Genomic DNA, 27,446 nt, shown 5'->3' with positions numbered 1-27,446 from the left:
TGGTGTGATTTGCCTAACACAGTACAACACATCTCCTTCCCATAGAGGATCAGGTTGTTGATTGTGGCCTGTGGGATGTTGGTCCACTCCTCTTCAGTGGCTGTGCGAAGTTGCTGGATATTGGCAGGACCTGGAACACGCTGTCGTATACGCCGATTCAGAACATCCCAAACATGCTCAATGGGTGACATGTCCGGTGAGTATGCTTGCCATGCAAGAACTGGAATGTATTCAGCTTCCAAGAATTGTGTATGGATCCTTGCAACATGGGGCAATGCATTATCCTGCTGCCACATAAGGTGATGGTTGTGGATGAATGCCACAACAATGGGCCTCAGGATGTCGTCACGGTATGTCTGTGCATTCAAAATGCCATCAATAAAATACATCTGTGTTCGCTGTCCATAACATACGGCTGCACATATCATAACCCCACCTCCACCATGGGCCACTCAATCAGCTCGATCCACAATGTTGACATCAGGAAAGCGCTCACCCACACGCCATTCACGGTCTGTCATCTGCCCAGTACAGTGCAAACCGGGATTCATCCGTGAAGAGAACACCTCTCCAAAGTGCCAGACGCCATCGAATGTGAGACTTTGCCCACTCAAGTCGGTTACAACGACAAACTCCAGTCAGGTCGAGACCCCGATGGGGACGATGAGCATGCAGATGAGCTTCCCCGAGACGGTTTCTGACAAGTTGTGCAGAAATTCTTTGGTCATGCAAACCGATTGTTGCAGCAGCTGTCCGGGTGGCTGGTCTCAGAAGATCTTGTAGGGGAAGATTCTGGATGCGGAGGTCCTAGGCTGGTGCAGTTACACGTGATCTGCGGTTGTGAGGCCGGTTGAATGTACTGCCAAATTCTCTGAAACGCCTTTGGGAGACGGCTTATGGTATAGAAATGAACATTCATTTCACGGTCAACAGTTCTGGTGGACATTCTGCAGTCAGCATGCCAATTGAACGCTCCCTCAAAATTTGACATCTGTGGCATTGTGCTGTGTGACAAAACTGCGCATTTTCGAGTGGCCTTTTATTGCGGCCAAGTCTTAGATCTTTGAGTTCAGCTCATGAAAAATGGGGGCAAAAACAAAAGTGTTACGTTTATAATTTTGGTCAGTATATGTCACTGTATAATCCATCAAACAATTACACAAAACAGTCCTAGCTTAGACTGTCCTGCCTGTTGCGCATGAAAGACTACTGCATTCAAAGGTCAAACTCTTTTGTGTTGCTTCAAAGACTGGCTGTCACATTGTGTGAGGAAGTAATGTTCAGTCACAGTTTATTTCATCTAACTTTTACCTTTAATCAGAGTTTGTGGATTTCTTGTTCGTTTTGATTCCGTGGCACTTGAACTGCTACTTTAAAATCTTTTTTCCCTCCAATGTCTAATTTGTCTGATGCTTGTTGTCTTCATCTCTGTATTACATGTGAGTTTTCAGTGCTTAAGCAAAATGGTGTTTCATCTAAACAACTGCCCTTTTGACTCTTCAAGACTAAGACATGTTCCTCGTAATGTTAACAGCCTTATACTAGGGAGTTGTCGTCTTATAAATAACTGAAACCGTGCCGTAAACGTGATCTTTTTGTTAACAAGTATAGCCCAGAATGGACACTAAAGTATCATTTGTACACCCGAGAGACCAATATTTCTTCTCTTTTTTTCTGCCTCCAAGTGCACTCCGTCACCCCTTGAGCCCCCAGGGTATCATGCTGTAGAGACCTCAAAGTCAGATTATCCCGTACTGTGCACCCAACATGTCTCTACACCCTGCCAAAGTCGTAGAGCTTGTGCTTTCACTCTATGCGTAACAAAATCCACTATTACGTCAGTACAGTAACTTAGGTTTGGTTTTCCATTATGTTCATATAGTTTTTCCAAAGGGAAAAAGTGTAGATGTTTTCACTCTGAGGTTGTTTAAACACATTTGCTTTGCTGTGTTTATACATCTATAGCATGTCTGCTGTCATATTTGGTATTTGTCTTCAGCGTGCCGTGACAGCGAATATAAGTTGTGGTATTTCTGTGCTGTCAGTGACAGGCAGGCGTGCGTAAATGATAAAGACTGCATTGTGTCTCTGCTACCTCCTTTCCTATTTGCCCCTTTAGACTCTGAGGGCCTGTCTTGCTGCTGCACACACACTGTGAGGCCCCCAAAAGGGGGGCATTTACAACTGGGAAGAAGTCCAGAGACAAATATCTGGTTCTTATAGCCACTGTACTTTCATTCCTCCCCCCAACTGGCATTTCCAGCGTCACTTTCTCATTGGCTCTAAGGAGAAGGAACCCTGGAGACAGCCTGACCCTAAACACACCTAAATAAGCTCAGTAACAGTAGCTCAGCCGCTTTATTGTCATCTACAGATCTCCTGGTATACCTCTGATTACTGGTTACCAGAGTAGCTTACTCTTAGGTAAATCCATAAAAGCACGCGTTGTAGTTATTCTACGTTAGCCAAGCAACAGCTCTCTGTACTTGCCGACATATTTACAGATTGTTTCTCCCCATACACACAGCACATTTAGCAGTTTAATTGACATTTGTTAGTTTTTGCAGTTTACCATCTGGAACCACACATCCAAGCAAGCTGTCGAACACTAACTCCAATGTGCTTGTGCTGGAGCCAAGAAGCCTAACACATATGGCCAAGGGCTTTGAACCATCCATCCAGCACTACAGTACAGATATTTATAAACCACAGCAGAGCCTCTTGATTGAAGAGCACATGTTTCTACTCTTCTGCGCCGAAACCCCTCCCCATGCAGTCTAAGCACCACCTACCCTTAAAGGCGCTATTGTTTACGAGTCACACTGGGAGAGAGGACGGAGGATTCTGCTATACTCCTTCTCCTCTCTTGCCTTTTTTTCTCCACTTCCCACACACCCAGTCCACCTCTGGACATTTACAGTGTGTAAGAGACATGAGAATTTGAGAAAGACTAGGGGAAAGTAAGCACAGCTGTGCAGCACTGCTCTCATGTGGAGCCTATAGTGTGCCTAACACGTGTTTACATATGGCACTGCTGATATATATTCTGTACTGTAAGTTTTTTTTTTTTTTTTTTTAAAGAGTGAAAGGAGGAGAAGAAAGTTAACATGTGTGTGCATGTGAGGCCTACCGTGTGTGTGTTTGAGAGAGAGACATCAGAATGTGTGCAGCTGTTGGGGATTTACTGTGAGAGGCTTAAGTCCCGGCTGTGTCTCGTCCTCTCTGATCGACCTAGCGGTTCAGTGTCAGGTACCACAAACCCAGTGAACTTTCCGCTGCAGCTCTGGGCACTATAGAGTTACTGTATAGCGTGCCGTTGATGAATGGGCCTTACAGTTGGACATTAAGAATTTTTAGGATTTGGGTTTGCTATGTTTGCCTTTTGTTATGGCCTTATTTGTTCTATTCTTAAAAAAAAATTTACTTTCAAGTTTTATCACTTTCAAGAAACCTTTAGGCAAACTGGATAGAGAGGAATTTCTCCAAAACTGCCTTATTTGTAGTTGTGTAAGCCCGAGTTTAAAAGCTAGTTGTGTTAAGAATTGCATTTGTTAGATTGGAAAAGTATTTTTTTTTATTGCATGTTAAAGAAGCTCACTCACATTTTTAAATCTAGATTGAAAACCCACATCTACTCCTTATACTACAGCCAACTATAACACACTATCCTTTCTGCTTTCTTCACAAATACATTTTTTCACTTATTGTCTTATATTGCTGGTTTTGTATTGTTTATTATGACTGCTTTAATGCTGTTCCATTGTTTTGTTGCTGTTATATCTGTGTTCATTCAATTATAAAATGCACCGAGACCATGTCTAATGGTGATTTTACACTTTAAATAAATTTGATTGATTGATTGACATACTCAGCCTTAAACACCGGACACATCATATGATCTGACCAGATGTGTCCTCATCACTACTGTCCCTGGGATGTGTTTCAGGCAGAGAAAAAGTCCAAACTGATGTCAGCGATGAATGCGATGAAAGATCATGAGGAGAATGAAACAGAGACCGAGAAAGAAGAGGTCTCAATAATTAAGCACCCATCGCCTTCAAAGCAGCAGCAGCAGCCTCAGTCGCACACTCAGTCACAGCCTCAATATCACCAGCAATCACAGCGGGCGCTGCCACAACAACATCAACAGCAATCACAGCGGTCGCTGCCACAACAACATCAGCAGCCACCTCAGCAGCAGCAGCAGCAGCAGCAGCAGCAGCAGCAGCAGCAGCCCACTGACCCCGCTTCCCCCACTGTGGCCACGACCCCTGAGCCCGTCGCCATCGGAGGTGGAGATAAGACGTCCCCCAAGCCTGCAGACACTGAGCTAGAGTATGAGGTGAGATAATATTGATTCACACTGATTAATGTCTGGCTGTAGACTAACAGGATTTTGCAACAGAGCTCTCTATTGGAGAAAGGATTTAGTTTAAGGCCAGGGTTAATCCGTGTCAAGTTAAGCAGCCATTCCTGTTTTGGGAATTTATACACTTCAAGTGTTTTACAGCTGTGATAGCCTCGTGGAGATCTGAAATTTACAAAGATGTCAATGTTACACCGAATATGTCATGTTGATTTAACACAATGTGTATAAAATAATGCAGGAGATTTACAGCATTAAAAAAAACCATTGTGTTGTGTGTGTTTTATGGTAGGTTTGTATATTTCAGTCAATGAAGGCATTATATGCTTTCAACCATATTCGAAATATTTGCAGTACATAGTACTATCTTATATATAGTGTGTATTTTTTCTGAATAAATATTTAAGAGGGGCATCACTTACCCAGAGTGGTACAAGCTTTATATAACTAATTCTCTGATATGTACTGTTCCCTAAACCAGTAAACATATGATGTGGGAAATCTGTGAACCTGATTAACAGGGAAATTAATCTGTTTGGTGTCACCTGATCCATATTCTTTATATCTACAACTTTGTCAACTTAATAGTCCATACTATAAATTTACCATATTGATCTTTGATGTACACAATGTATCTTTTACATGTCGGTATGTCCTGGGAGAGGGATTGCCTAAGGATTGAGACTTCACCGATTATAAAAAGGTTTCACAATTATGCCTAGAAGTTAATACAGAGCAGATGATTTGTTTATTTTATTTTGGCTACAGGACGGTCGTGGTTTTGGCATTGGCGAGCTTGTTTGGGGGAAGCTTCGAGGCTTCTCGTGGTGGCCAGGCCGCATTGTATCCTGGTGGATGACGGGACGGAGCAGAGCGGCTGAGGGAACCAGATGGGTTATGTGGTTTGGAGATGGAAAATTCTCAGTGGTGAGTGTTTAGAGCAATTTCTGTCAGGTGTTTTTTTTCTTTTTTTTCTCTCAGCAGAAATTAAGAAAAACAGATTTCAGTTTTGAGTGACAACAGCACACTTTAATGACATTTTTTGTTTTGTTTAATTTGCTCAACTAATTGCTACTTGTCAGTATAAACAGAAACATCATTAATGTCAAGCACGTTTTACCTCAATAACCCAATTCTTCCAATCAGTCAAGTAAACAGTTACATCATTTTCTTACAGGTCTGTGTAGAAAAACTCATGCCTTTAAGTTCCTTTAATAATGCCTTTCACCAACCAACTTACAACAAGCAGCCCATGTACAAAAAGGCCATCTATGAGGTGCTACAGGTGAGTATAGGAGCAGTGGGTTTCAAAATATTTTAGTTTAGTTTAAATAATCTTTAACAGCCTGAGCTGTCAAACCGAGCATGTTGCCTCAAAAATTATATAACTGCAGTGCTTGTATAGCTAATGTAGTATATTTATTAAACTTACAAAGGCCACAATTGTTTTCACTTAGTTGAATGAATAGTTTTGAATTTGGGGAAATGTGCTAATTCACTTTCTTGCTGAGGGTTATATGAGTAGATTGATACTGCTCTTAAATTAAGCTAGAGGCAACAGTCGTTTAGCTTAGGGAAAGGAAAAAGCAGATTGCTGAAGTCTTTTGTTGAGACATTGCCACACTGATGATTATTAGTCATAAATGTTTTTTTGTTTGTCCGTAGGCGGCTAGCAGCCGGGCAGGCAAAGCCTTCATGGCCTGCCCTGACAGTGATGAGACAGAAACCTCCAAATCAGTGGAAATGCTGAACAAGCAGATGATTGACTGGGCTATGACAGGATTTCAGCCCACTGGACCCAAGGCTTTAGAGCCACCAGAAGGTAAGAGGAAGTCAATATTATCAAGCTTAAATGGTTGGACTTCTGATCAAGTTTGTTTCCAGCAACTGGGAGTCTTTTTACATTTCCCAGAAACTTCCAATGTGTATCTGTCCCTTTATCTCACAGAGAAAAGCAACTTTTAAAAAAATACAAATTTCTTAAACTAAGCGTGATAAAATAATTCATGTCGCCTGTAATATTAATAGTCTGACATGTTGTGCACCCCAGAGGAGCGTAACCCATACAAAGAGGTTTACCCTGAGATGTGGGTGGAGCCTGAAGAAGCAGCCTATACGCCTCCTCCAGCCAAAAAGCCTCGCAAAAGCACAGCAGAGAAACCCAAGGTCAAAGACATCATTGATGAGCGGACACGAGGTAAGGTGCCTCATTTATTAGGTTAAATAGGAATCATGAACTCTCAAAGGACTCAGCAGAGTTGTACATCACAGTAATTGGTTGGGGAAGTGGACAAGAGCCCCATTAGAGTGGCAAATACTATAAATAGATGTTTGTTTGAGTTGATTCCCAAACCAGCTTTATCGATATTACTGTAGAATGTCTTGGCAATAAGCAGCTGCTTCAGTAACATAACAGACGCCAGTATTGTGAAAATCTGCTTATTAACTTATTAGTACAATAGTTTTACATGTTCTTTTTTTGGTTTTATTTTCCTGTGTTTGACCATTCATTGTTTTGCATTCAATATGCACCTGTTGCACCTTGTAATTCCGATGCTATGCTAATGCTTTGAAGCACTCTCTGTAGGATTTAATGCTGCATAACAATATGGAAATCACCTGTCATATGTTAACCAAGTTTCTACTCATGCTCAGACTCTTGGTTCTGAGTCAGATCCATTAGCGTCCGGTTATTTATCCAAGTTTAACCCTAAACTTGATGATTTAAAAAACTACTAGCAGTTAATGTAGTCTACATTTTACTTGTACTGCTAGGGGTAATAATGTTCCATCTTTCCTACTTGAAAGACAAGTAGACATGATGGATTTAATGTTAAACTGGACCCAATTTTTTCCTTTTTGTAACATTTTCTCTTAATAGTTCCTGCCAGAATTTGGTGTATCACAGGGGTCAGTTTTTAGGCCTTCGTGGTTTCCAATTTACATAAATGATCTGACTGTTTGTAAATTGACATCTTATATTTTATTTGCAAATGATTGCATGATGATGTTTGTAGTTATGTGTGCTTCTCTTGGGGCCTGTTGCACGAAACCAGGATATGGGATTAAGCCAGGATATTCTAGTTATCCTGGATGAATTTAGCTTTGACTTGGTTGCACAGAGCAGGTTGACTTAAACTCAGCCAAGTAATCATGAAGATTTAGTCTTTGCTCCAGAGCAGGCTAACAGACAGGCTAAGATTAATCCTGGAGTCTCGTGTTAAATCAGCTGCCGCTCTGATCTGAAAAAAAAGTGTTTAACAGTTACTCCATTGTCTTCTAAAAGTGTGCTGCTGTATTTTTATTAACATGCATTACTTGTCACGAGTTTGATTTAAGCCCTACTATTGCAGTTGTTTAAATGATTAGAAATGGTTGCACTGGCACCCAGATGCGGAGTGGCAATCGGGAGAGTACCGGGGGGCCGGTAGTGTTTCGAGGCCGCGAGGGCCGGTCTGATAATAGTTAAACTTTGCAAGTTCTTAGAAACGCCATCCGGCGACCTGGTGTGGGGCCGCTGCCTGCCGGCAGACCTGTGCATCACTTCAATGTCCACTCTCTCTGTAAAAATAGAGATGAGCAGCGCGGCTTCCGTGGTCGATGCAGCTTCAGGTTTATAAAGGACGCGCTCCAGAGATTAAGTGGGACAATGCAGCTATATTCCAGGATGACATTAATGGCAGATTTCAGTTTCTTGTTGCTTGTGCTTCTCTACTAAACAATAGTTTGCGTTACTCAATTCATTACTTAATATGCAGGCCTAATGTTTTTTTATTAGGTATTTTAGCTTACTTTGGTTGCATAACCTTCTTAATTAGTCTCACATCCCTGGACCAATAACTTGGCCTACATACGTATGTAGTGTAGTTTACATTCATCGCACAGGGAACACCACAATGCTTCTTAATCTTTTTATTTTAGTGCTGTCACTTGTCAGAAGAATAAAAATCATGAATAATACATTGTTTTACAGATATGCTAACAGTGTGTATTGAAGTCACTTACTTCTTTTTCTAGTTTTTGTCCCGTTTATTGTATATAAACTTTAATTGTAGAATATTTAGAATTAGACATAGCCCATAGAGATTTGTGCATATGGTTGTATAACATGTTCTCACGTTGTGAATAAGGTTTTGAAATTAAGCCTAGTCATTAGGGTACATTTCCCGAGAAACATTAATTCCCTCTGCTCACTTTTAAGGCAAAGTAGGCTAAATAATACATTTTATTTATATGGTGCTTTATATGGTAGGCTACTCAAAAGACACTTTACAGTAAAACCAGCACATTTATCACAAAAACAGATACAGCAATAAAACCAACACATAAAACAAGCATATTAAAAGCAATTAAAACACAGTGTAGCCTACAACTTTGTAAAAATGTGGAGTGACTAGTAGCCTGAGTAAGTATTTTTAAATCCTTACGCATTCAGTCGGTCCACTTTAGTCTGTTGGGCTTTTTCTCTCCGTTTGATAACATCAGCCATATTTTCCTTTTTGCATATTATGTGCTTCACCTCCTCGTTTCTTTCGAGAAGCTGCTCAGCAGCTGAAACATTTGCCGCATAGGTCTTCCCCATTTCTGCATCAGTAGATCTGTGATCGATACTGTGGTCTATTTAAGAAAGCCGTGAACGTGCACTTATCCCAGCTATCTACACCTGGCTTGCCATAGCTTCACCTTCTCATCCTGGCTCGGCAAACGTGCAACAGATTAAGCCGCAAAGAGCGGACCACACTAAGTCAAGCTGCTCTTTTTCATTTATCCTGGATCTCTTCATTCTACTTTCGTGCAACAGGCCCCCGGTCCGTGTGAATGAATAAACAACTAAAATTGGAGGATGACAGGAGAAAAAAAGCTCACAAATGTATTGCCAAATGGGGATTTTGTGCACCTAAATTTCTCATCAAGAGTCGTATTCTCATCAGTGTTGTATCATTTTCAGAGCGGCTTGTTAATGAAGTAAGACAAAAGTGCCGCAGCATAGAGGGTAAGTGATGTGTCCTCTGTGCTCTCTAGGTTGGAGCAGCACCGGCGGGGGGGGGGAATGAACATCTAGACGCTTTACACTTGCCCTTGTTGTTGACAAGCAAAGCAGCAGAAATGTATATGTCAGTTAATAAAACTTTGAAAGAGTCAAGAGATAGAAATTACATTTCTAGGATTTTTGTTGCTACACTGGCTCTCTTGTGAGTTATCTCCAAACATACTAGCTACACTCATTAGATCTTCACCTCCATTACAGCTGTTTAAATAATTTCATTGAAAAGTGAAGTTCTGAGCAGCGCAGCGGCAGTGTGATTACACTTCTCTCTGACCTACCCCTTTTAAATACTGACATACTGCACTTCTTATCACAGACATCTGCATCTCCTGTGGAAGTCTGAATGTTAGCATTGAGCACCCGCTGTTTGCTGGAGGAATGTGCCAGAGTTGTAAGGTAAGCTGTGATAGAGGTCATTAAAAAGTCTCAATTCCAACTACCACATAGTGAGAGAAAAAATAAAATCGCAGCTCCTTTCAAGCTAATAATAAACATATTTCAAACAGCATCTGATATCAACCCATTAAAATTTTGGTTTTTAAATATCTCCAACTGCTCAGTTTTATTTTGCCTCCTTTTCACAGAACTGCTTCCTAGAATGTGCATATCAATATGACGACGATGGTTACCAGTCATACTGCACGATCTGCTGCGGAGGAAGAGAGGTGCTCATGTGTGGAAACAACAACTGCTGTCGGTAAGATTTCTTCTGTGTAATGGAGGTGGCAGGGGGTAGTTTAAACTACAAAATCCACAATGTCTTCATCAACAGTGTAAATGTAAATCCTTTGCACAAAGAAGCAATATGCTTTATGCGTGTATTGTGGTTGACAGTGTCATGATATCAACACAAAGTGAAAAAGCTGTGTGGCATTCCTGCAGCAAATGCAAATAATCCACACATGACACTACTGAACCTAGATGTTACACAATTTCTTAGTTGTAAATATTTCCAAAAAATGTGCTTTACCCTAAAGATAAATTGGTCAAATAAATCTCCATAGGCTATAAATGCACCAAAATGTGCCTCAAATATGTAGTTGTTCTTCCAATACATACAGCAGGATTGTGCCATCATTGCACATACTGAACACATAATAAAGGCTTTGTAGTGGTGTCACAAATCTCATTGCAGATATGATCACAAATATTACATAAAGTGTGGTTGTATGCCTGTTGGATAGAACACTGCTAACTATAATAAAGTAATAGTCTGATAAAGTATCCTTACATGGACTACGAGATTTATGTCCAGAAAAATACCACTGAGAACAGATTGAGCCTTGTCAGTCACATGTTGGACCAATCAGCAAACAATGGATTGCTGTCTGGTTAGAGGATGGCATTTGCCATTTGGATGATAACTCATTGCCTCTCAAAACTTCCTAACCTCATTCAAAACCAAACAAAGACAGATGCTGCAATTGGGTGGCCTGTTTTTTTTTTTTAAACCTCTGATTGATTTAGAAACTGATTTTGGGAGGAGAGAGCTGTCAATAAGCCCCTATTTTAAAAGTATAAGGGTTATGATAGCATTTGTTTTTGTTATTGTCAACCACGAGGGTTGGAGACATTACATGATATACCCTTCAAACCCCCACGTTTTTTTTGTCAAACACATGGGTCTTTCCAATCTGCGCTGGCTTATTGAGAGTATGCCAAAATCACTCCATACCACATTGTTACCTTGCACCCAGGCAGATTCTCACATAGCGCGCACACATACTGTACATAGACATGCTTGAGCGAGCGACAGAGCATTGCGGTTTGAGAAACGGAGAGGAAGAGAAGGTGAAAGCTAGACTACTGCACACGTTTCTGTATGTTAACTTAAAGAAACTTTACTTACTTGCAACTCTACTTTGGCACTTTTTGACCCACCTAAACCTGTGATGTTTTCTAGTAAGCTGAACCCACATGACAGCAGTGGTGTGTGTAAAAATGTGTTTAAACAAAGCCACTATGATAACTGGCTAACAACATAACCTTTGAGACATGGGCCCCTTAAGCCCGGGTGATTTTTCATAGTAGTAGAAGTGATTGAAAGAGATCCTCACATTTAAATAAACAATGATTGGTTATTATTAAATATCAACATACTTTCCTTTAATTTTAGTCGAAATAATTCCTAATTTTTGCTTTTCTAACTCAAACATTAGGTATAATTTCCTATAAATGAGGTTTATTGACCATAAGTTCCAAAAATAACTGAAAAACTAAAGTTAATAAGTTAGTGTTAAGTAGTGTTAAACGTCAAAAAAAGTGACAAACATTAAAAAAAGTGTTTAAAAAAGGGAAATAAACCCAAGAAAAAATTTAAAACATCAATAAAAAGCGTCAACTAAAGTGTTGACTTTCAATTTTGACAGGAAGACAACACAAGGGTTAAGATATATGTGATCTGGGGCCAAACACTTCCTCTGGGGGAAATTATTTAATGTACCAATCATTTTTCTCATGTCAGTATTGCCAGATAAAAGTATTATATTATATCGAACCCCCAGAATACAGGAAATTGCATCTACCATTAAACCTTTTCTGGGGGAGGACCCCCAGGACCACCCAGTTTAAACTGTCCCACCCAAATTTTCAATGCTTCCCATGCCCATGTCGTTAACCCATTACAAAACATAAAAACTACAGTGCCCATGTTTATTGTAATGAAGTAACATGGCAACCGATGCAATGATGCGGCTAACTGATGTATTTTTAATACATTTTTTTACAACCTAACAACTTCTGCGAGATATTTTGTAGATACAGCATCACGTGTACCAATGAACCCCCCTGGCCTGTGTTCAGGTGTTTCTGTGTGGAGTGTGTCGACCTCCTCGTCGGTCAAGGCGCGGCCCACGCAGCCATCAAAGAGGACCCGTGGAACTGCTACATGTGTGGTCAGAAGGATGCGTTTGGTCTTCTGGGGCGTCGCACTGACTGGCCCAGCCGTCTCCAGCACTTCTTTGCAAATAATCACGACCAAGATTTTGTGAGTAATGGACCTTCAGGCTATAAATCCCACTGACTGTCTCAACGAGGAGTCTTTTTTTCCTGTGTGTGTCTCATGTTCTTCCCCAACCCCACCCGCTTCTCTCTCTCTCTGCGTTGTGTTTCAGGATGCACCAAAGCTTTACCCCCCAGTCATGGTGGAGAATAGGAAGCCCATTCGTGTGTTGTCGCTATTTGACGGCATAGCAACAGGTTAGACAAGAAGATCCCCTTTCTCTAATTAAAGTCTGAATGAAAAATTAATTACACACACACACACACACAACACACACACACACACACACACACACACACACACACACCACACACACACACACACACACACACACCACACACACACACACACACCCCTATATATATATATATATATATATATATAAAACTGTTATCACAGTAAAGTGTAAGTCATCCTTTTACTGGACTTCCATGTCACAATATATACTATAATGAATCATTTAAATATATTACTTTCCTAGTAGTAAATTTGTTGGCCATCAATAACTGCACATACAATTTAATATCAGATTGGACAGATAATCTAGCTAGCTGTCTGGATTTACCCTGCAGAGATCTGAGGAGCAGTTAACCATAGTCCTCAGAAATCCACCGGAGTTTAAAACTCCAACACAAAGAAAGCGTAAGGTAACAGACTTCCGGACGATTAGAGGGATACCAGTGGAATTCCCGTTGGCACCGGAGCAAACCCGGAAGTGAAACGTTGTGGATATAGACTAGTCAATGTGTGACTGTTATCAAAGCACTATATTGCTGAGAGGAGACAAATGTAGGTTGAGCATGTTTCAGATACTGTAGTGAGTTGAGTACTAAATAGAGGAGTTGACTGATCATTTTCAGTACTATCTAGCATATGATTTGTTTTCAAATCAGAAAGAGCTACTCAGCTAGACATCAGTTTTTGACTTTTCTCAAGCACATTATTGGTTTTGGTGTCCAGAGTTTTTTTATGTTCTGTCTGACCTTCGACCCCGTCCTGTGCAGGGCTTTTGGTGCTGAAAGAACTTGGCATCCAAGTGGATCGCTATGTAGCTTCCGAAGTGTGTGAAGACTCCATCACTGTGGGTATCGTCCGGCATCAGGGTCGCATCATGTATGTTGGTGATGTGAGGAATGTCACACGCAAACATGTGAGTTGGATTTTTTTTTTTCTTAAATGTGGGAAATGAGCACATATTGAACGAGTAAATACAGTAAATGTAAATGTGCTGTATTTATATAGCGCTTTTCTAGTCTTAACAACACTCATACACATTCACACACACCGATGCGCAGCACCGGGGGCAACTCAGGGTTCAGTGTCTTGCCCAAGGACACTTTGACATGGGACTGCAGGGCCAGGGATCGAACCACCAACCTTCCGATTGGCAGGCAACCGCTCTACTGAGCCACAACCGCCCGAGTGCTAAGACACTGAGTGATAGTTAGCTATGACAGATGTGTTGCTAAGCACCCGGAGAAATCCTGCAAGAATTTCAAATTCTTGCATGTTCCTGTACCAAAACAGAAACACACCTTCATCGAAAATAGAAGAAGAAAAAAACTGACAAAAAATGCTGTATTTGGAGGGTATGGTGGATGGTAACATGAAGGAAACATGGACTGTAAACTCTAGGTGAGATACAGGCAAAGTGATTACGACTCTATAAAACATGTCAAAAATAATCATAATGAGTGATGGGCACGCCACACTATCATTACGTTCAAAACAGCACTTTTACTACATTTTTGTGAATGAAACTCTGCCACAAACAGGTAGCTTGATATGGTAGTTTTCCGGGTGGAAATTATCCAGTAACACTATACTTGACAGTATTGACATAACCCTGACATGACAATGTCATAAAAATGACATGACACTGTCATGAACATGTGATAAATCTTATAAACGAGTCATAAACGTTTATGACTTCTGTTATCAAGTGTCATTCAGTTTTTCTCCACAACTTGACATTAACCAGGATGACATTACCAGAAGATGTATTTGTCATGAAAACTTGACATTAGATCAGGTCTCTAACCTTATTACATCTAATTATAATAATCATTATGTCAACATGTCATTAATACAAAAAGAGGTGGATTTCCTGTTTATGTCAAGTTGTCATGCCAAAGACATCCTCTAGTAATGTCATCCTGTTTAATGTCAAGTTGTCGTTACAAAGACATCCCAAACTAATTTAATGTCAACTTGTCATGACCAAGACAACTTCTGGTAATGTCACTTTGATTAATGTCAACTTGTCATAATCAAGACAACCCAAACAATGTCAACTTGTCATGACAAAAAACGAATGACACTTAATGACAAAAGTCATAAACGTTTGTAACTTGTTTATAAGGTTTATGACAGTTCATGAGTATCATATCATAGTTACGACAGTGTCATTTCACGATTATGTTGATACTGTTAATTAAAGTGTTACTAATTATGCTAATGAACAAACCTCACCTATGAACAAAATGGCCCACTTCCTCATGAAGAGGTGGCCTTCATCATACTGAAATGAGCGATTTACGAAAAGTTTGTGCAGTTTGGTGTTTGGCGAACACCTGTATGAGAAAACTTCACCAAAAAATGTTAAAGACTTAAAGGTGCCCTGCCACACGTATTTCATTAATTTGAGTAATGTCTGAAGTTCTACCATTGACTGTAACATTTTTTGTAGAAAAAAATGCCTTGGTCACCTTGTTTCAAGCCATTCTAGCGTGGTATAGAAATCCTCCAGAAAGACTCAGCTCTATTTTTGCCAGTTCTCAATAATATTCAATGAGCTAAGCTGCTTGACTCTGATTGGCTTACAGCTAGCCAATGAGAGACTGGCTATCAGCATCCTTTAGCCAGTCAGGACAAGCTCATGAATATAAGCTCGGGCAACATGACATCAGACTGACCAGCTGTTGTGATTGGCCTGATTTCTCCAGTCATTTCTTTTCAGTGGCTAGAGCTGACAGAGGAGGTAGCAGTTCATTTTCACATTCACGACATTACACAAACACATATGGACCTAACTTATTAAAAAACGGTTTTGTGTGGCAGGACACCTTTAAGGATAAGAAAAAATGTTCTTGCCTTGAGACCTAAATGTTTACTAAACAACAGCGGGTCTCTCTCAATACTGGTAAACCAAAGAGACATGGACACTAGAACTCCCAAACATCAAATCGCTTTTATGCATGACCAACAACGTTCCTTAACATGCCATACATACAGTTTACTGACATCATGTTACGTGATTCCGTGGCCACGGAGATTCAATATTCTATTAAGACAAAAACAAAAAACTTAGCTACCTTGCCTCATTACCAACTGCATTAACCGGGCACACAATCCAGACCACTTTAAAGCATCCAATAGACACTACAAGTTGGACTGTTACTGTGGTTATTTTTTATATTAAAAATAGTATTTTTTTACAGAGTATCTTTGCACAGTATACCTGAAAGCTGAAGGAGTTTATTGCTGGATCACTTTGTCTTACAACATATCATTATTTATACTGTCTCTGTCTTTTAATCTGTGTTCTGTGTTTCTGACTCTGAATCTTATCTATGTGCAGATACAGGAGTGGGGTCCTTTTGACCTAGTTATAGGTGGAAGCCCATGCAATGACCTCTCTATAGTCAATCCTGCAAGGAAAGGTCTTTATGGTACGTTTACTGTTCACGGTTAAGACTTTCTTTGTGATGTTGTTTTGGATCTTGTCAAATACCAACAAAGTTGATAATCGTAGTAGCAAATCCTTTAAGTATCATCAGTATGTGCCTCTTACTGTACTTTAACTCTGTTCAATGACTGTTTCTGTCCCACAGAGGGCACCGGCCGCCTGTTCTTTGAGTTTTACAGGCTGCTCCATGAGGCTCGACCGAAGAACGGAGAAAACCGGCCTTTCTTCTGGCTCTTTGAAAATGTGGTTGCCATGGGTGTCAGCGATAAAAGAGACATATCTCGCTTTTTGGAGGTCAGTTTCTCTCTGACAGTTGAACTTGTTAGCTAATCCTTCAGTTCATAACTTCTAACAACTAGTTCAAACTTAGATTGTAATGTAGACGCAGTGATAAAAGGATTGATGGCTTATGAATGCCCCCTTGTGGCACTAATTAATTATCTTCAGACACAGATCATGAGAACGGAGAACACATTTGAATGTACCATGTTTAATGTCCTAGACAGTGTCTTATGCTCTCTACATTGCATTTTGTCGTGTAAAAAGCAGGTCAGCTACAGGTTTACAAATGTTCTCTACTTCTTATTTGTAATTGATTTTAGTCAATCTAAACTACAAGGATTTTCTTACCAATATTACTGTGCTATTAAAAGGTAACTGTAAATCGCTGTACTATTGATTGATTGATATCTTTATTTTGAACATGCAAGAGAAAGTACAGACAAATAAAATAAAAAAAATAATAATAAAAAGAAACAATAAAACAATGTTTAAAAACATTGGAGAGAAAAACAACAAAGTACCCTTCTTTCCTGTGTTAACATACCTCTATCACATGTGCGAAACATCTACTATAATACACTCTGTTGAAAACAGAATCTTACCTTGGTCCCTGGTGTCTTTTCTTCTCTGCTTTACTTGGATTTCAGTGCAACCCAGTGATGATCGATGCCAAGGAAGTGTCTGCTGCCCACCGCGCCCGCTACTTCTGGGGGAACCTTCCTGGCATGAACAGGTTGGTGTCTGAATGGTGAGGGAAGCAGCAACCTGTGACAAACACAATGAAAAAAGTAATCCCTTAATACACGGGACATTTACAAAGTTGCTGTGTAACATAGTACAAGCTTTCAACAATTACCCTAGTTTAAAGGGTAGCTACCATTTCAACCATTTTGTGTCCAAGTGACTGATGGGAACAACAATCTTTGACATTTGTCCAGTATTAAGCAAGATTGCTGCCGTCGGCAATGTAATAGGGCAATCCAGCTTGTGTTTACCTTTACAAACAGGCTGAGATTAATATTCTTAGTGTCTGACAACATTAGGGAAAGGATCTCCTCAGAGATAGACCTTTAAAACCTATTTAAGACCCTTCTGTTTAACCAGAAAAAGCTCTGAATTTGCTAGTGCTAAACCTACCAGACTCCATTTAAAAAAGCAATACTTTGCGTGTATAAAGTCTGTGTATTTTCACATGTAAATCGGTAACTATTTGTTTATTTCAACCAAAACCAAAAGAGTTGTGATGGTTGGAATTAACTTACATTGCCGACTGCAGCGATCTTGCTTAATACTGGACTAATTTCAAAGATTGTTGTTCCCATCAGTCACTTAAGACACAAAAACGTAGAAAATAGGGTCCAGGTTGAAAAAAAGGTAGTTACCCTTTTAAGATAGTGACAATGCCAGTCACATATTAAAAGAATGAAGAAATTACAAAACAATTGCATGACATGCCACCTGTCCAAAATCCTGAACCCCGTTTAAGATATTGAAAATAGTTGTTGTGTATACAAAATGAAGCATGATTCTGAAACTGATTTTGGTGGTAGTTTTGGAGAAATTTGACATGGGCCCAAACTCCCCACTTCTGTAACAATGCCTGAATCACTGCCATTTAATGCTGCAGAAACATGCTTCTGTAACACCCAGTCTTGCAACGGCAACAGTATCCTCTACGGTACCACAAACAATGTCCTCAAGAATCTTCAGTATGCACAGAACTCTGCTGCCTGCCTACTTTCCAGCACCCACTCCTGTGACCACATCACCCCAGTCCTCCAGTGACCTCTACTGGCTCCTGGTTAAACACAGGATCAACTTCAAGATTCTGCTCCATACCTACAAAGCTCTCAACGACCTGACTACCCCATTCTTCTCCGACCTCCTCCACCAGCACACCTCCTTATCTTTATTAAACCAGCATAGGAGGAGAAAGAAACACAGACTATGGAAAAATTTTGAAAAACCTTTGTTGGCGTTACATTAACTTCACTATGTGAATTGAGGACAAACTCAAATATCAGGTCTCCACACATCTACAGGACTAAGCCATCTTTTGATATTGTTGTACAACCAATTGTAGAAATAGCAAGTTACAAGTAACTTAACTCCCTTAAAGAAATGCAGTTGAGGACAGGCACAGGTGCCTAACCAACGACTACACAAAAGCCTGTGCTGCTGCCTCAGCTTGAGACGAAAGCCCTTATCAAACGTGTCAAACAGCCGTTATATTTTCACCAGCGTTAACTTCATCCAGATGTGGTGAAATCTAACTAATGACATTTACTTAAACAAAAATTAGAGGTACTTGAATATTTCCATTAGTATACTTCTACTCCACTATATCTTAGAAGCATATATTGTACTTTTCATTCCACTACATTTATCTGACAGCTTTAGTTACTTTTCAGATTACATTTTTTAAACACCTTCCTGATAAGTGACCACCATGTATCTCCAGATTTGGGGATTTTTTGAATGTGGATATTTCTGATAAACTGAATGATGAAGTATTCCTTTATTAAGCCAAATAAACTATAACCCTCTTGGATCAGCGGGGAAAAAATCGTCACAAGCTGAAACAGAGCTGTTCTTTTGACACCACGAAAATTGACATTTAGAGATACATGGTTCTCCCCGGGACAGCGACGCTACAAACATGATCCATCCACCATCCATCTTTAAGACCGCTTATCAGTTCGGGTCGCGGGGCAGCAGCTTTCCCGTAAGGGGACCCCCAAACTTCCCTTTCCCGACCACATCACTAGCTCCGACTGGGGATCCCGAGGCGTTTCCCAGGCCATGTTGGAGATATAATCTCTCACCTAGTCCTTTGGGTCTTCCCCGAGGTCTCCTCCCTTTTGGGCGTGCCTGGAATACCTCCCTAGGGGGGCCCCAGGGCATCCTTACCAGATGCCCGAACCACCTCAACTGGCTCCTTTCAACGCGAAGGAGCAGCGGCTCTACTCCGAGCTCCTCTCGGATGACTGAGCTTCTCACCCTATCTCTAAGGGAGACGCCAGCCCCCCTCCTGAGGAAACCCATTTCGGCCGCTTGTACCCTTGATCTCGTTCTTTCGGTCATGACCCAGCCTTCATGACCATAGGTGAGGGTAGGAACGAAAATTGCCCGGTAGATCGAGAGCTTTGCCTTCTGGCTCAGCTCTCTTTTCGTCACAACGGTGCGATAAACAGAATGTAATACCGCACCAGCTGCTCCGATTCTCCGACCAATCTCACGCTCCATGGTCCCCTCACTCGCGAACAAGACCCCAAGGTACTTAAACTCCTTCACTTGAGGTAAGGACTCCATCCCTACCCGGAGAGAGCACTCCATCGGTTTCCTGCTGAGAACCATGGCCTCAGATTTAGAGGTGCTGATCCTCATCCCAGCCGCTTCACACTCGGCTGCGAACCGATCCAGTGAGTGCTGAAGGTCACAGGCCGATGATGCCATCAGGACCACATCATCTGCAAAAAGCAGCGATGGGATCCCGAGCCCACCGAACTGCAACCCCTCCCCGCCCCGACTACGCCTCGATATCCTGTCCATATATATTACAAACAGGATTGGTGACAAAGCGCAGCCCTGGCGGAGGCCAACCCTCACCTGGAACGAGTCCGACTTACTGCCGAGAACCCGGACACAGCTCAAACATGATGATTTTATATAATATGATGCATTGCTGTACATTTAACTACCTAACATTATATAAAAGGAGTTACACATACACGTTAATGCAGAGGTAATACAAATCCAGAAACAGTAGCCTATGGGTGAACCCCTTGACGCGGGGAACAACTTAGCCTACTGCACAATGAGTACTTTAACATTTTGCTGTTAATACAAACTTTTGCATAGTACGGTTTTAAATACAAGGCTTTTACTTGTAGTGGACAATTTTCACAGTATGAATAATGTTACTTCTTCCACAACTGCTTTATTCAGTATTACTAAGCAGAAAACTCATTGAATGCGGCGGAGTTAAGTTAGCTAACGTTAAACGACACAGTTAAACCGACCTAGCTAACAAGCTCGAGCTAGCGTCACAATTTAGTAAAACCTATCATTCACAATTCAAGAACATTTCATTACTTACGACGAGCTAAACTTGTTATGTTTTCACTCGGGGGTTGACCTCCAGCAGGGTAGCTAACAAGTTCTAACTCATAATTGAAGTGACTACTGCGCAGATGTAACGCTACGTGATAAGTTTTCCCCTCGAATCTACGCTTACGCGATTGGCTGAAACGGAACGAGACCGACACAGTCACTGTAGCAGTTTGTGGGGCTTTTTCACTGTCCATGGGCTCACCCAGTAGAGTGTGTGCCCCATGTAAGCTGAGTCATAGTCCAGCGGCCACAGTTCGAATCCGAGCCGCGGCCCTTTACTGCGTGTCGTCCATCTTCCTAAAACTAGGTATCATTCCTCCTCTCTCTCACCTGTCGATGAATACCCCAAAAATGGGGCGGCCTATAGCTTGCGCTCGCGCCATGTTGGCTAAGTCTTGCTAGCGGCCCGGGTTCGAATCCAGCCTGCGGCCCTTTGCTGCATGTCCTCTCTTTCTTTCCTCTTTTCACATTTGTTGTATAATAAAAAAATAAAAAATAATTTAAATCCCCCAAAATGATCTGAAACAAAACAAAGACAAGCAGTTTGTAAATGCTGGTTGTGTATAAATATAACATCCAAATATGTTTTAATGAAAACATATTTAATATGTCTAATTGTGGATTTCTATTACAATTATTTAAAACACGAACTATGTGTGTGTGCATCAGTTTTACTTTTTTTAGATGTGGATTTCATATTTTTTACATATATGTACAACGATAAATATTTTGTTTGCATTGAAAAATATTTTTGTGGACACTCATTTATATATAAATCACAAAACACATTTGTGAATCCTTCTGTGTGCATTCGTTAGTCCCAAAGCCGTCTCATCCCATAAAAATGCAGCCCAGCAAGTTGTGTGTAAATCTAATCAGGTGTGTGTAAGTTTTAATATGGGAATTTTCTATTTTAGACACTTCAAAAGACAACCAACTCAATCTAATTAATACATGGTCCTCCCAGACTACAATCAGCAAAGCAGAACAATGTGCAGTTACGTTTCCGAGCTTTATGTTTGTTAATTTAAGTCCAAAGTTATTGGGTGAATCTTAATAAGGTTGGCTCCTGTTCTTTCTTTTTTTCAGGCCTTTGAGTGCTATGTACAATGACAGGGTGGACCTCCAGGACTGTTTAGAACACGGCAGAACAGCTAAGGTACTTACTTAATAATACTTTGTAATACTTCGATGGAACAAACATATTACAACAGAAGTGCATGCATCTTAACATTCCTCACATCTATTTGGTAGAGGCTTTTGTCCAAAGCGACCTACAATAACTGCATTAAAAAATCTGATGGCAGCAAGATAAATTATGTTTTCAATTTCATCGTATGCTTTCAAAACCAAGAAAACCAGTTTGTGACAGTCAGAACTGCAATTTTCGTTTAAAAAAAACTACAGCAAAACACAAGTTCAAAGCAAGAGTAAGGGACTTTGCACATGGGCGCCTCCCAGTGGCAGCAAGAGGGAACAGTTTGAAAGTCCATCAGTCTGGACTGAGAACTCACCCACACACTCATGTTTATCAATTGATATCAATTGCCTGATCCATAATGCAGTAATAAAAGAGGTAAAACCTCATGTTTTTAAAAAAACAAAACAAAGGTAGGGCTAGTTAGACTCATGGAACAATATTCTAATATTTCTATAATATCCTTTTTTTTCCCTGTCAGTTTGACAAGGTGAGGACCATCACCACCAGGTCTAATTCCATCAAGCAGGGCAAGGACCAGCACTTCCCTGTCTACATGAACGAGAAGGAAGACATACTGTGGTGCACTGAGATGGAAAGGTATGTGAACATCCTTCAGCATCCTTCAAACTACCTTTCACGGCTCTTCCAGCGATCCAAATCTCAAAATGATCTCCCTGTGTCTTCCCCCTATTCTGCTCTCTGGCTGCCCGCCTGCCTGTGTGTCTGTCTGTTGTCCTGGTTGTTCCCCTGTCAGGATCTTTGGCTTCCCAGTCCACTATACGGACGTGTCCAACATGAGCCGACTGGCGAGGCAAAGGCTCCTGGGCCGATCATGGAGCGTCCCGGTTATCCGCCACCTGTTTGCACCACTCAAAGATTACTTTGCCTGTGTTTGAGCAGCAAGAACACCCGCTCGGAACCATTTAGGAAATACAACTCTGACTAGAAATAAGAGCCTTGATCCTCAGATTATACTCTTGTAAGATTTGCGAGCGAAACATTGACGTAGATTTCACATTATTTCTTGTGTTTGAATTGTAATTCTTATTCTATTTAATTTTGATATGTCATTTTACCTTTTAGCAGTGTTATCAAGTATTGTTGATTTGTTTGTGCAAGCTATACTTGAGACTATGCTTTCTTCTCAAGACACTGAGACAGAAAAGTGCTAAACCTGTATTTTTAAAAGAGACGGCAATGCGATGGGAAAGACCCGAAAGATAGGAAATGGTTTTTTGAGATATGTGAAATGTTTCTGCTGTGTGAGCGTACTGTATATCGGAGCTGCGAGGTTCCCACGTGCAGTGCGGCCATGCCTCCAGCTACCGAGCCTCACAGAGATGTGAAGAGAAAGATGGTTTTTTTCTTTAGTGTCAGGAGAGCTGTCTCTAAAAAAAAATCCAAAACACCCGATCACATATACCTCTTTGTTTACAGTTTCTATACACAACTGAAGGTAATAAAAGGTACTACTGTAATATGGTTACAATACCATGGTGCTCCAAGATGATGAGAAACATCATAGCCCATGTGGCACTACAACTTTAGACAATACGGAGCTCTTTAACCTGTTGCTGGAAAGAAAAGAAAAAAAAACTTGTGTTGGATGTTAAGGAAAAAAAAACTATTCTGTTCTGTGACAGTAGACTGCAAAATGGAGCCTCGTCTCTTTTCTGCATTTTACAGCTTTTATACAGTTCGTACTGGTGCTCATTTACTCTCTCAGCCTTGCCACACTCAGGCTCACTGCCTGGATCTGCACAAACAGAAAGTGAAGCTAGCCACATGGGCAATGGTGTTTTCTGTCATAAAAAAACAACTTACGTCTGTGAAACTATTTATTTCTAGTTTCATCCTGACCAATGACGTTACTGTACAACTGTTAGTAAGTGTGGGGAGGAAGGGTGACCAGGCCGGGTAACTCTCCTCATCAACTTCCACCTCTCTAAACTGAAAAAAAAAACTGTCAGGTGCAAATCCTCAAACAATATGGTGCGGCTTCACAAAGTTCTTCTACCTTTTTATAGCAATTTTGTGCTGTTTTATCAACATTATAAAGCACTTTTATATGTATACTTTCTTTTTTTTTTTCTTGGTATTTTAAAAAGAAATATTGGTTCTTGTGAAATTTTGTTGTTTTGTTTTATGATGTGAACTGATCTACCCTCGTATAATACGTTTTGTATACAGTAGGGCTGTGCCAACAGAAGTGAAAGAGTGGATATCGATATGTGAAACCCATGTTATTTGACTCTAGTCTACAGTCGAGGGATTGACATTTGTTACCCCCTTCCTCCATCCTCCATATTGTTCCCTGTTTTAAAGCAGCGACACAGTATGTCACTAGCCAGATTCAAAGAATGTCTATTTCTGTTAAGATTGTAAAATGGAACACAGAGTTAGGGAACTATGTCATGCGCTTGTATAATATGTTGTCCCTTGTGAAGGACAGTTGACCCTTTTTTTTTTTTTTTTTGCCATTTCCCTGATTAATCATAGTCGTCATGTTGACAAATTTAAGTGCTGATCCAAATTTGGATTACATTCACTAACTAAATACTCTTGATAACCTAAGATAACTATGGAGGATTTAGGCTGCAGTTCGTCAAAACGAAAAACTGACACAGTGTTTGACGAAGATGTCGGCACTCAAAGACTAAAGAGGGTAATAAAAAAACAAATGTTATCGCTTATCTATATCATATTTAAGATTCTAAATTTGAAATTTAATTTCTTAGTGTAATTAATTTCTTAAGTGACCTTATTGCCATCGTTTTTGTCACACTAGGCTCAATATGAGCTACAGTGCGGTGTGATATTTTAACCAGATGTTATCCCCCCCCCCCATCCTCCTCCTCCTCCTCCTCCTCTTCCTCTTCCTCCTATATTACATAACAACCCCTCCCGTTTGTACATTTTGTACATAGTTGTTTTCCGGTTGCTGATTTTTACTTTGTTTAGATCTTTTGTTTTTACGACGTATGAGATGTACAAATATAATTCTTTGCTAATATATATATCATCAAATTAGGAAACAAATCTTAGGTTCAAAATCAAGTGACAAATTTGATTCAAAACTTGCTTTGAGCATTAGATGTAGGGAGACTCAAAGTCGACTACTTTACCGTGCTGATTTCTTTGTGTCAAGTGAATCCAGACTGAGAGGAATGGGGTTTGAACAGGGCCCACGGACAGCTTTACGATGAAGAGGGGTCTCCGCTTCCCTGCACAGCCCTGCCCGGTGGCGTCTTTTGCTTCTGTTTCCTTTTGTAAGACTTTACAAAGAGGGATTGTTGGTGTTTTTTTTTTTTCTGATGGTGCTAATCATTTTATCTGAACAAGAAAAATATATTTGATTGGAAAAGAAATAACGTCTTGACAATGACTGTTTTTAAGTTCCTTGTAGTAACGGAAAAAGAACTATTATTTCACTCATATAAATATATTAACAAAGGCATTTTAACTTTGTACTTGAAAAAAAATAAGGATAACAAATAATGAAAGGTTTTCCTATATTGTTTTAGACTAGAGATTGCTGTAGTTGGTGCTTATCTGTGGGAAAATCGTGTGAGAAAAAAAACAAAAAACAACAAAAAAAAAAAAACAGTAATAACTTTTACTGTAGCATAACGTATGCTTAATACACATTGCTTCTTAATTCTACATTCCATGCCGTAATATTCTCCTTGTCTGTTTTCAAAATGTTGTTTTGAATTAAGGTTTTTTTTTTCTTTTTTAAATCGGAAACAACACTTGAGTTTTACTGTTCAAGGCAGGTCAATAATTCTATATTCGGTGATATTGTTGACACTGTGTGACTTTCTTTCTGTCATAACTGTTGATGGCCTATACGCTTTTCCTCAAGACCAGTTCGTACAGCAAATGTAGCAGTCATTCTCCACTTCGACCGCCCCTCCCCCATACTTAAGTTTAGTGTCCAGAGAGAAGATAGAGTATGTACTTGTGCTGGAGAACACTTGAATAAATGTATTGTTTTTGTGCAAACATCTGCCACCTTTTGTCATTTTTTTCAACCATATTTAATAAAAATGCACCTGACCCTTTGAATCAAAGCCACTGAAAATGTGGTTTCCAATCTCAAACATTTCTCTGTAAAATCAAATATTCATTCATTAAATGTCCCACGATCCAAGTTTTGGGGGATAGAAAATAACCAAGAAATGTCATCAGATTTTGATTCAGATGTTGCTAAATTCTGATTGGTGTGCAGAAATATTTAACATGACTTTTTTCAACATCCAGCCAGCGAGAAGAGCACAGGAAAAATAAATTGATAAAATATTTTCAGACATTTAGAAGATAATTGTGGGTCATTTAGGATCATGTGATTCATAAAGAAGCTGGGAAAAAAAGGTTTTCAGGGTTTTTAATTGTACAATGAGTCAATTAACGGTAAAACGGTGTGCAATGAATTACAGGCTCAGGTGCTTTGAATCAATTTTCACATGTTTAAGCTAAACTAATAGTCATTATGCCTTGTTAGTAGTAAAATCACAGGTGTGGATAATACATTTAATCTGCATGGGAAGCATTAAGGCACTGGAAGGGATTACTTCAAAAACTGAAGCATATTCCTTTAATAGTAGGCAGTAGGAGTATGACAGCATTGCACCACAACAACTGAAGAGCTAGTTAACCAAGAATACTGATTTTTTTTATTTTATATAGCATGTGTCTATTTTTCCAGAGAAGAATGTATGTAGGCCTATGTAAATAACGTTGTAACTGTAATATTGCAGTAAGTAACGTCTTTACAACGTCCAAGATAAAACTCACAATCACGACGTTGGAGGGAGATAGGCCTAATGCATTTGGTGATACCTTACATTTTCTATTGTATTGTATCTATTGTTTAGCCTCCCTCTGCTGTTACCTTTATGTCACTCCTAATTATAAAACACCCCCTTCTGCAGATAGTGGTACAGCCTCTCACAGTGGCTACGCCTTACGCCCAAAGTAATTGGTTGCTAAGGTGACCAAGCCTTCACCCGGCGCCGCTGATTGGAGCGTCGCGCCGTCTCGCGGCCGATGCTGCAAGCTGCAGCAAATTAACCAGACAAAGAGAGAATGCTACCGGAAGACAAGCGATTGGCCTACAAAATAAAAGCAGAAATAATGTGTCCAAAGTGAGTCCCAGTACGTACTTGTAGTCAAACACTTGTAAGACTACACTAATGTATGTGTTTTGGCTAATGTTGCCAATGTAATGCTCTCATTCTTTAAAAAATAATAATAAAGAAGACAGGTAAGCCACTGTAATATTTGTTTTAGACAATAAAACAATTTAAACTAAACGAGTTTGATTAATTTCTTGAAATTGCTGGAAATACGTATTTGTGAAGACGTTTCAAGATCGAGTACGTTTGCATACATTTTCACAGAGGGCTACAAATACATATCATTGTTAGAGTCTACTCTGTCACCTAATGACAAATTTGCATAATAGTCTTTAGTTTTCAAGGGTACTTCTTAATGGATCATGATAAATGTTGAATTAACTAACTATTTATATATCATTATTGCTAACAATATAGCTTAAGAATATTATAATTTATAACTTTAGTATAATATGTAGGAATATACAGTATGAGGCAGTACAAAACGTTTTCCCAATCCAATATTTGCAGCCTACTGGACCAATTTAGGGTATTTTCGTGCCCGGTGAATTATAGTGGGGAACGTATTTGCATGTGTTGCTGGTAATAAAAGCTGTAAAAATTACTTATG

The 27,446-nt window shown here is 40.0% G+C and overlaps 1 protein-coding gene and 1 long non-coding RNA gene across 7 annotated transcripts in view; one reads left to right on the top strand and one right to left on the bottom strand.

Annotated features, from left to right (window-relative positions):
- Positions 1–25,703, top strand: part of dnmt3ab (DNA (cytosine-5-)-methyltransferase 3 alpha b) — a 37,584-nt gene extending 11,881 nt beyond the window's left edge. For 3 of the 6 annotated variants that reach the window (XM_032500824.1, XM_032500828.1, XM_032500827.1), the window contains 17 exons: positions 3,947–4,342; positions 5,135–5,293; positions 5,544–5,651; positions 6,032–6,188; positions 6,417–6,563; positions 9,315–9,359; positions 9,730–9,809; positions 9,998–10,110; positions 12,216–12,399; positions 12,527–12,611; positions 13,419–13,564; positions 15,995–16,085; positions 16,248–16,396; positions 17,032–17,132; positions 21,587–21,656; positions 22,177–22,295; positions 22,453–25,703. In XM_032500824.1, coding sequence (XP_032356715.1) covers positions 3,947–4,342; positions 5,135–5,293; positions 5,544–5,651; positions 6,032–6,188; positions 6,417–6,563; positions 9,315–9,359; positions 9,730–9,809; positions 9,998–10,110; positions 12,216–12,399; positions 12,527–12,611; positions 13,419–13,564; positions 15,995–16,085; positions 16,248–16,396; positions 17,032–17,132; positions 21,587–21,656; positions 22,177–22,295; positions 22,453–22,594 — 2,292 coding nt within the window. In that variant the 3' untranslated portion in view covers positions 22,595–25,703. The remainder of the gene's footprint in view (positions 1–3,946; positions 4,343–5,134; positions 5,294–5,543; positions 5,652–6,031; positions 6,189–6,416; positions 6,564–9,314; positions 9,360–9,729; positions 9,810–9,997; positions 10,111–12,215; positions 12,400–12,526; positions 12,612–13,418; positions 13,565–15,994; positions 16,086–16,247; positions 16,397–17,031; positions 17,133–21,586; positions 21,657–22,176; positions 22,296–22,452) is intronic. The other 3 variants (XM_032500825.1, XM_032500829.1, XM_032500826.1) reach the window with 2 other exon arrangements.
- LOC116670405 (uncharacterized) lies at positions 13,493–20,807 on the bottom strand. Its single transcript, XR_004327015.1, has 3 exons — positions 20,484–20,807; positions 16,987–17,149; positions 13,493–13,585 (listed from the first exon to the last, which is right to left on the bottom strand). It is a non-coding gene; the product is annotated as an uncharacterized LOC116670405 (long non-coding RNA).
- Positions 25,704–27,446: the final 1,743 nt, after the last annotated feature.

This window comes from Etheostoma spectabile, chromosome 20 (assembly GCF_008692095.1).
Source record: "Etheostoma spectabile isolate EspeVRDwgs_2016 chromosome 20, UIUC_Espe_1.0, whole genome shotgun sequence".
NCBI classification, from domain to species: Eukaryota; Metazoa; Chordata; class Actinopteri; order Perciformes; family Percidae; genus Etheostoma; species Etheostoma spectabile.
Note: the sequence above shows the minus strand (reverse complement) of the source record. Positions and strands in the feature narration are given on the sequence as shown.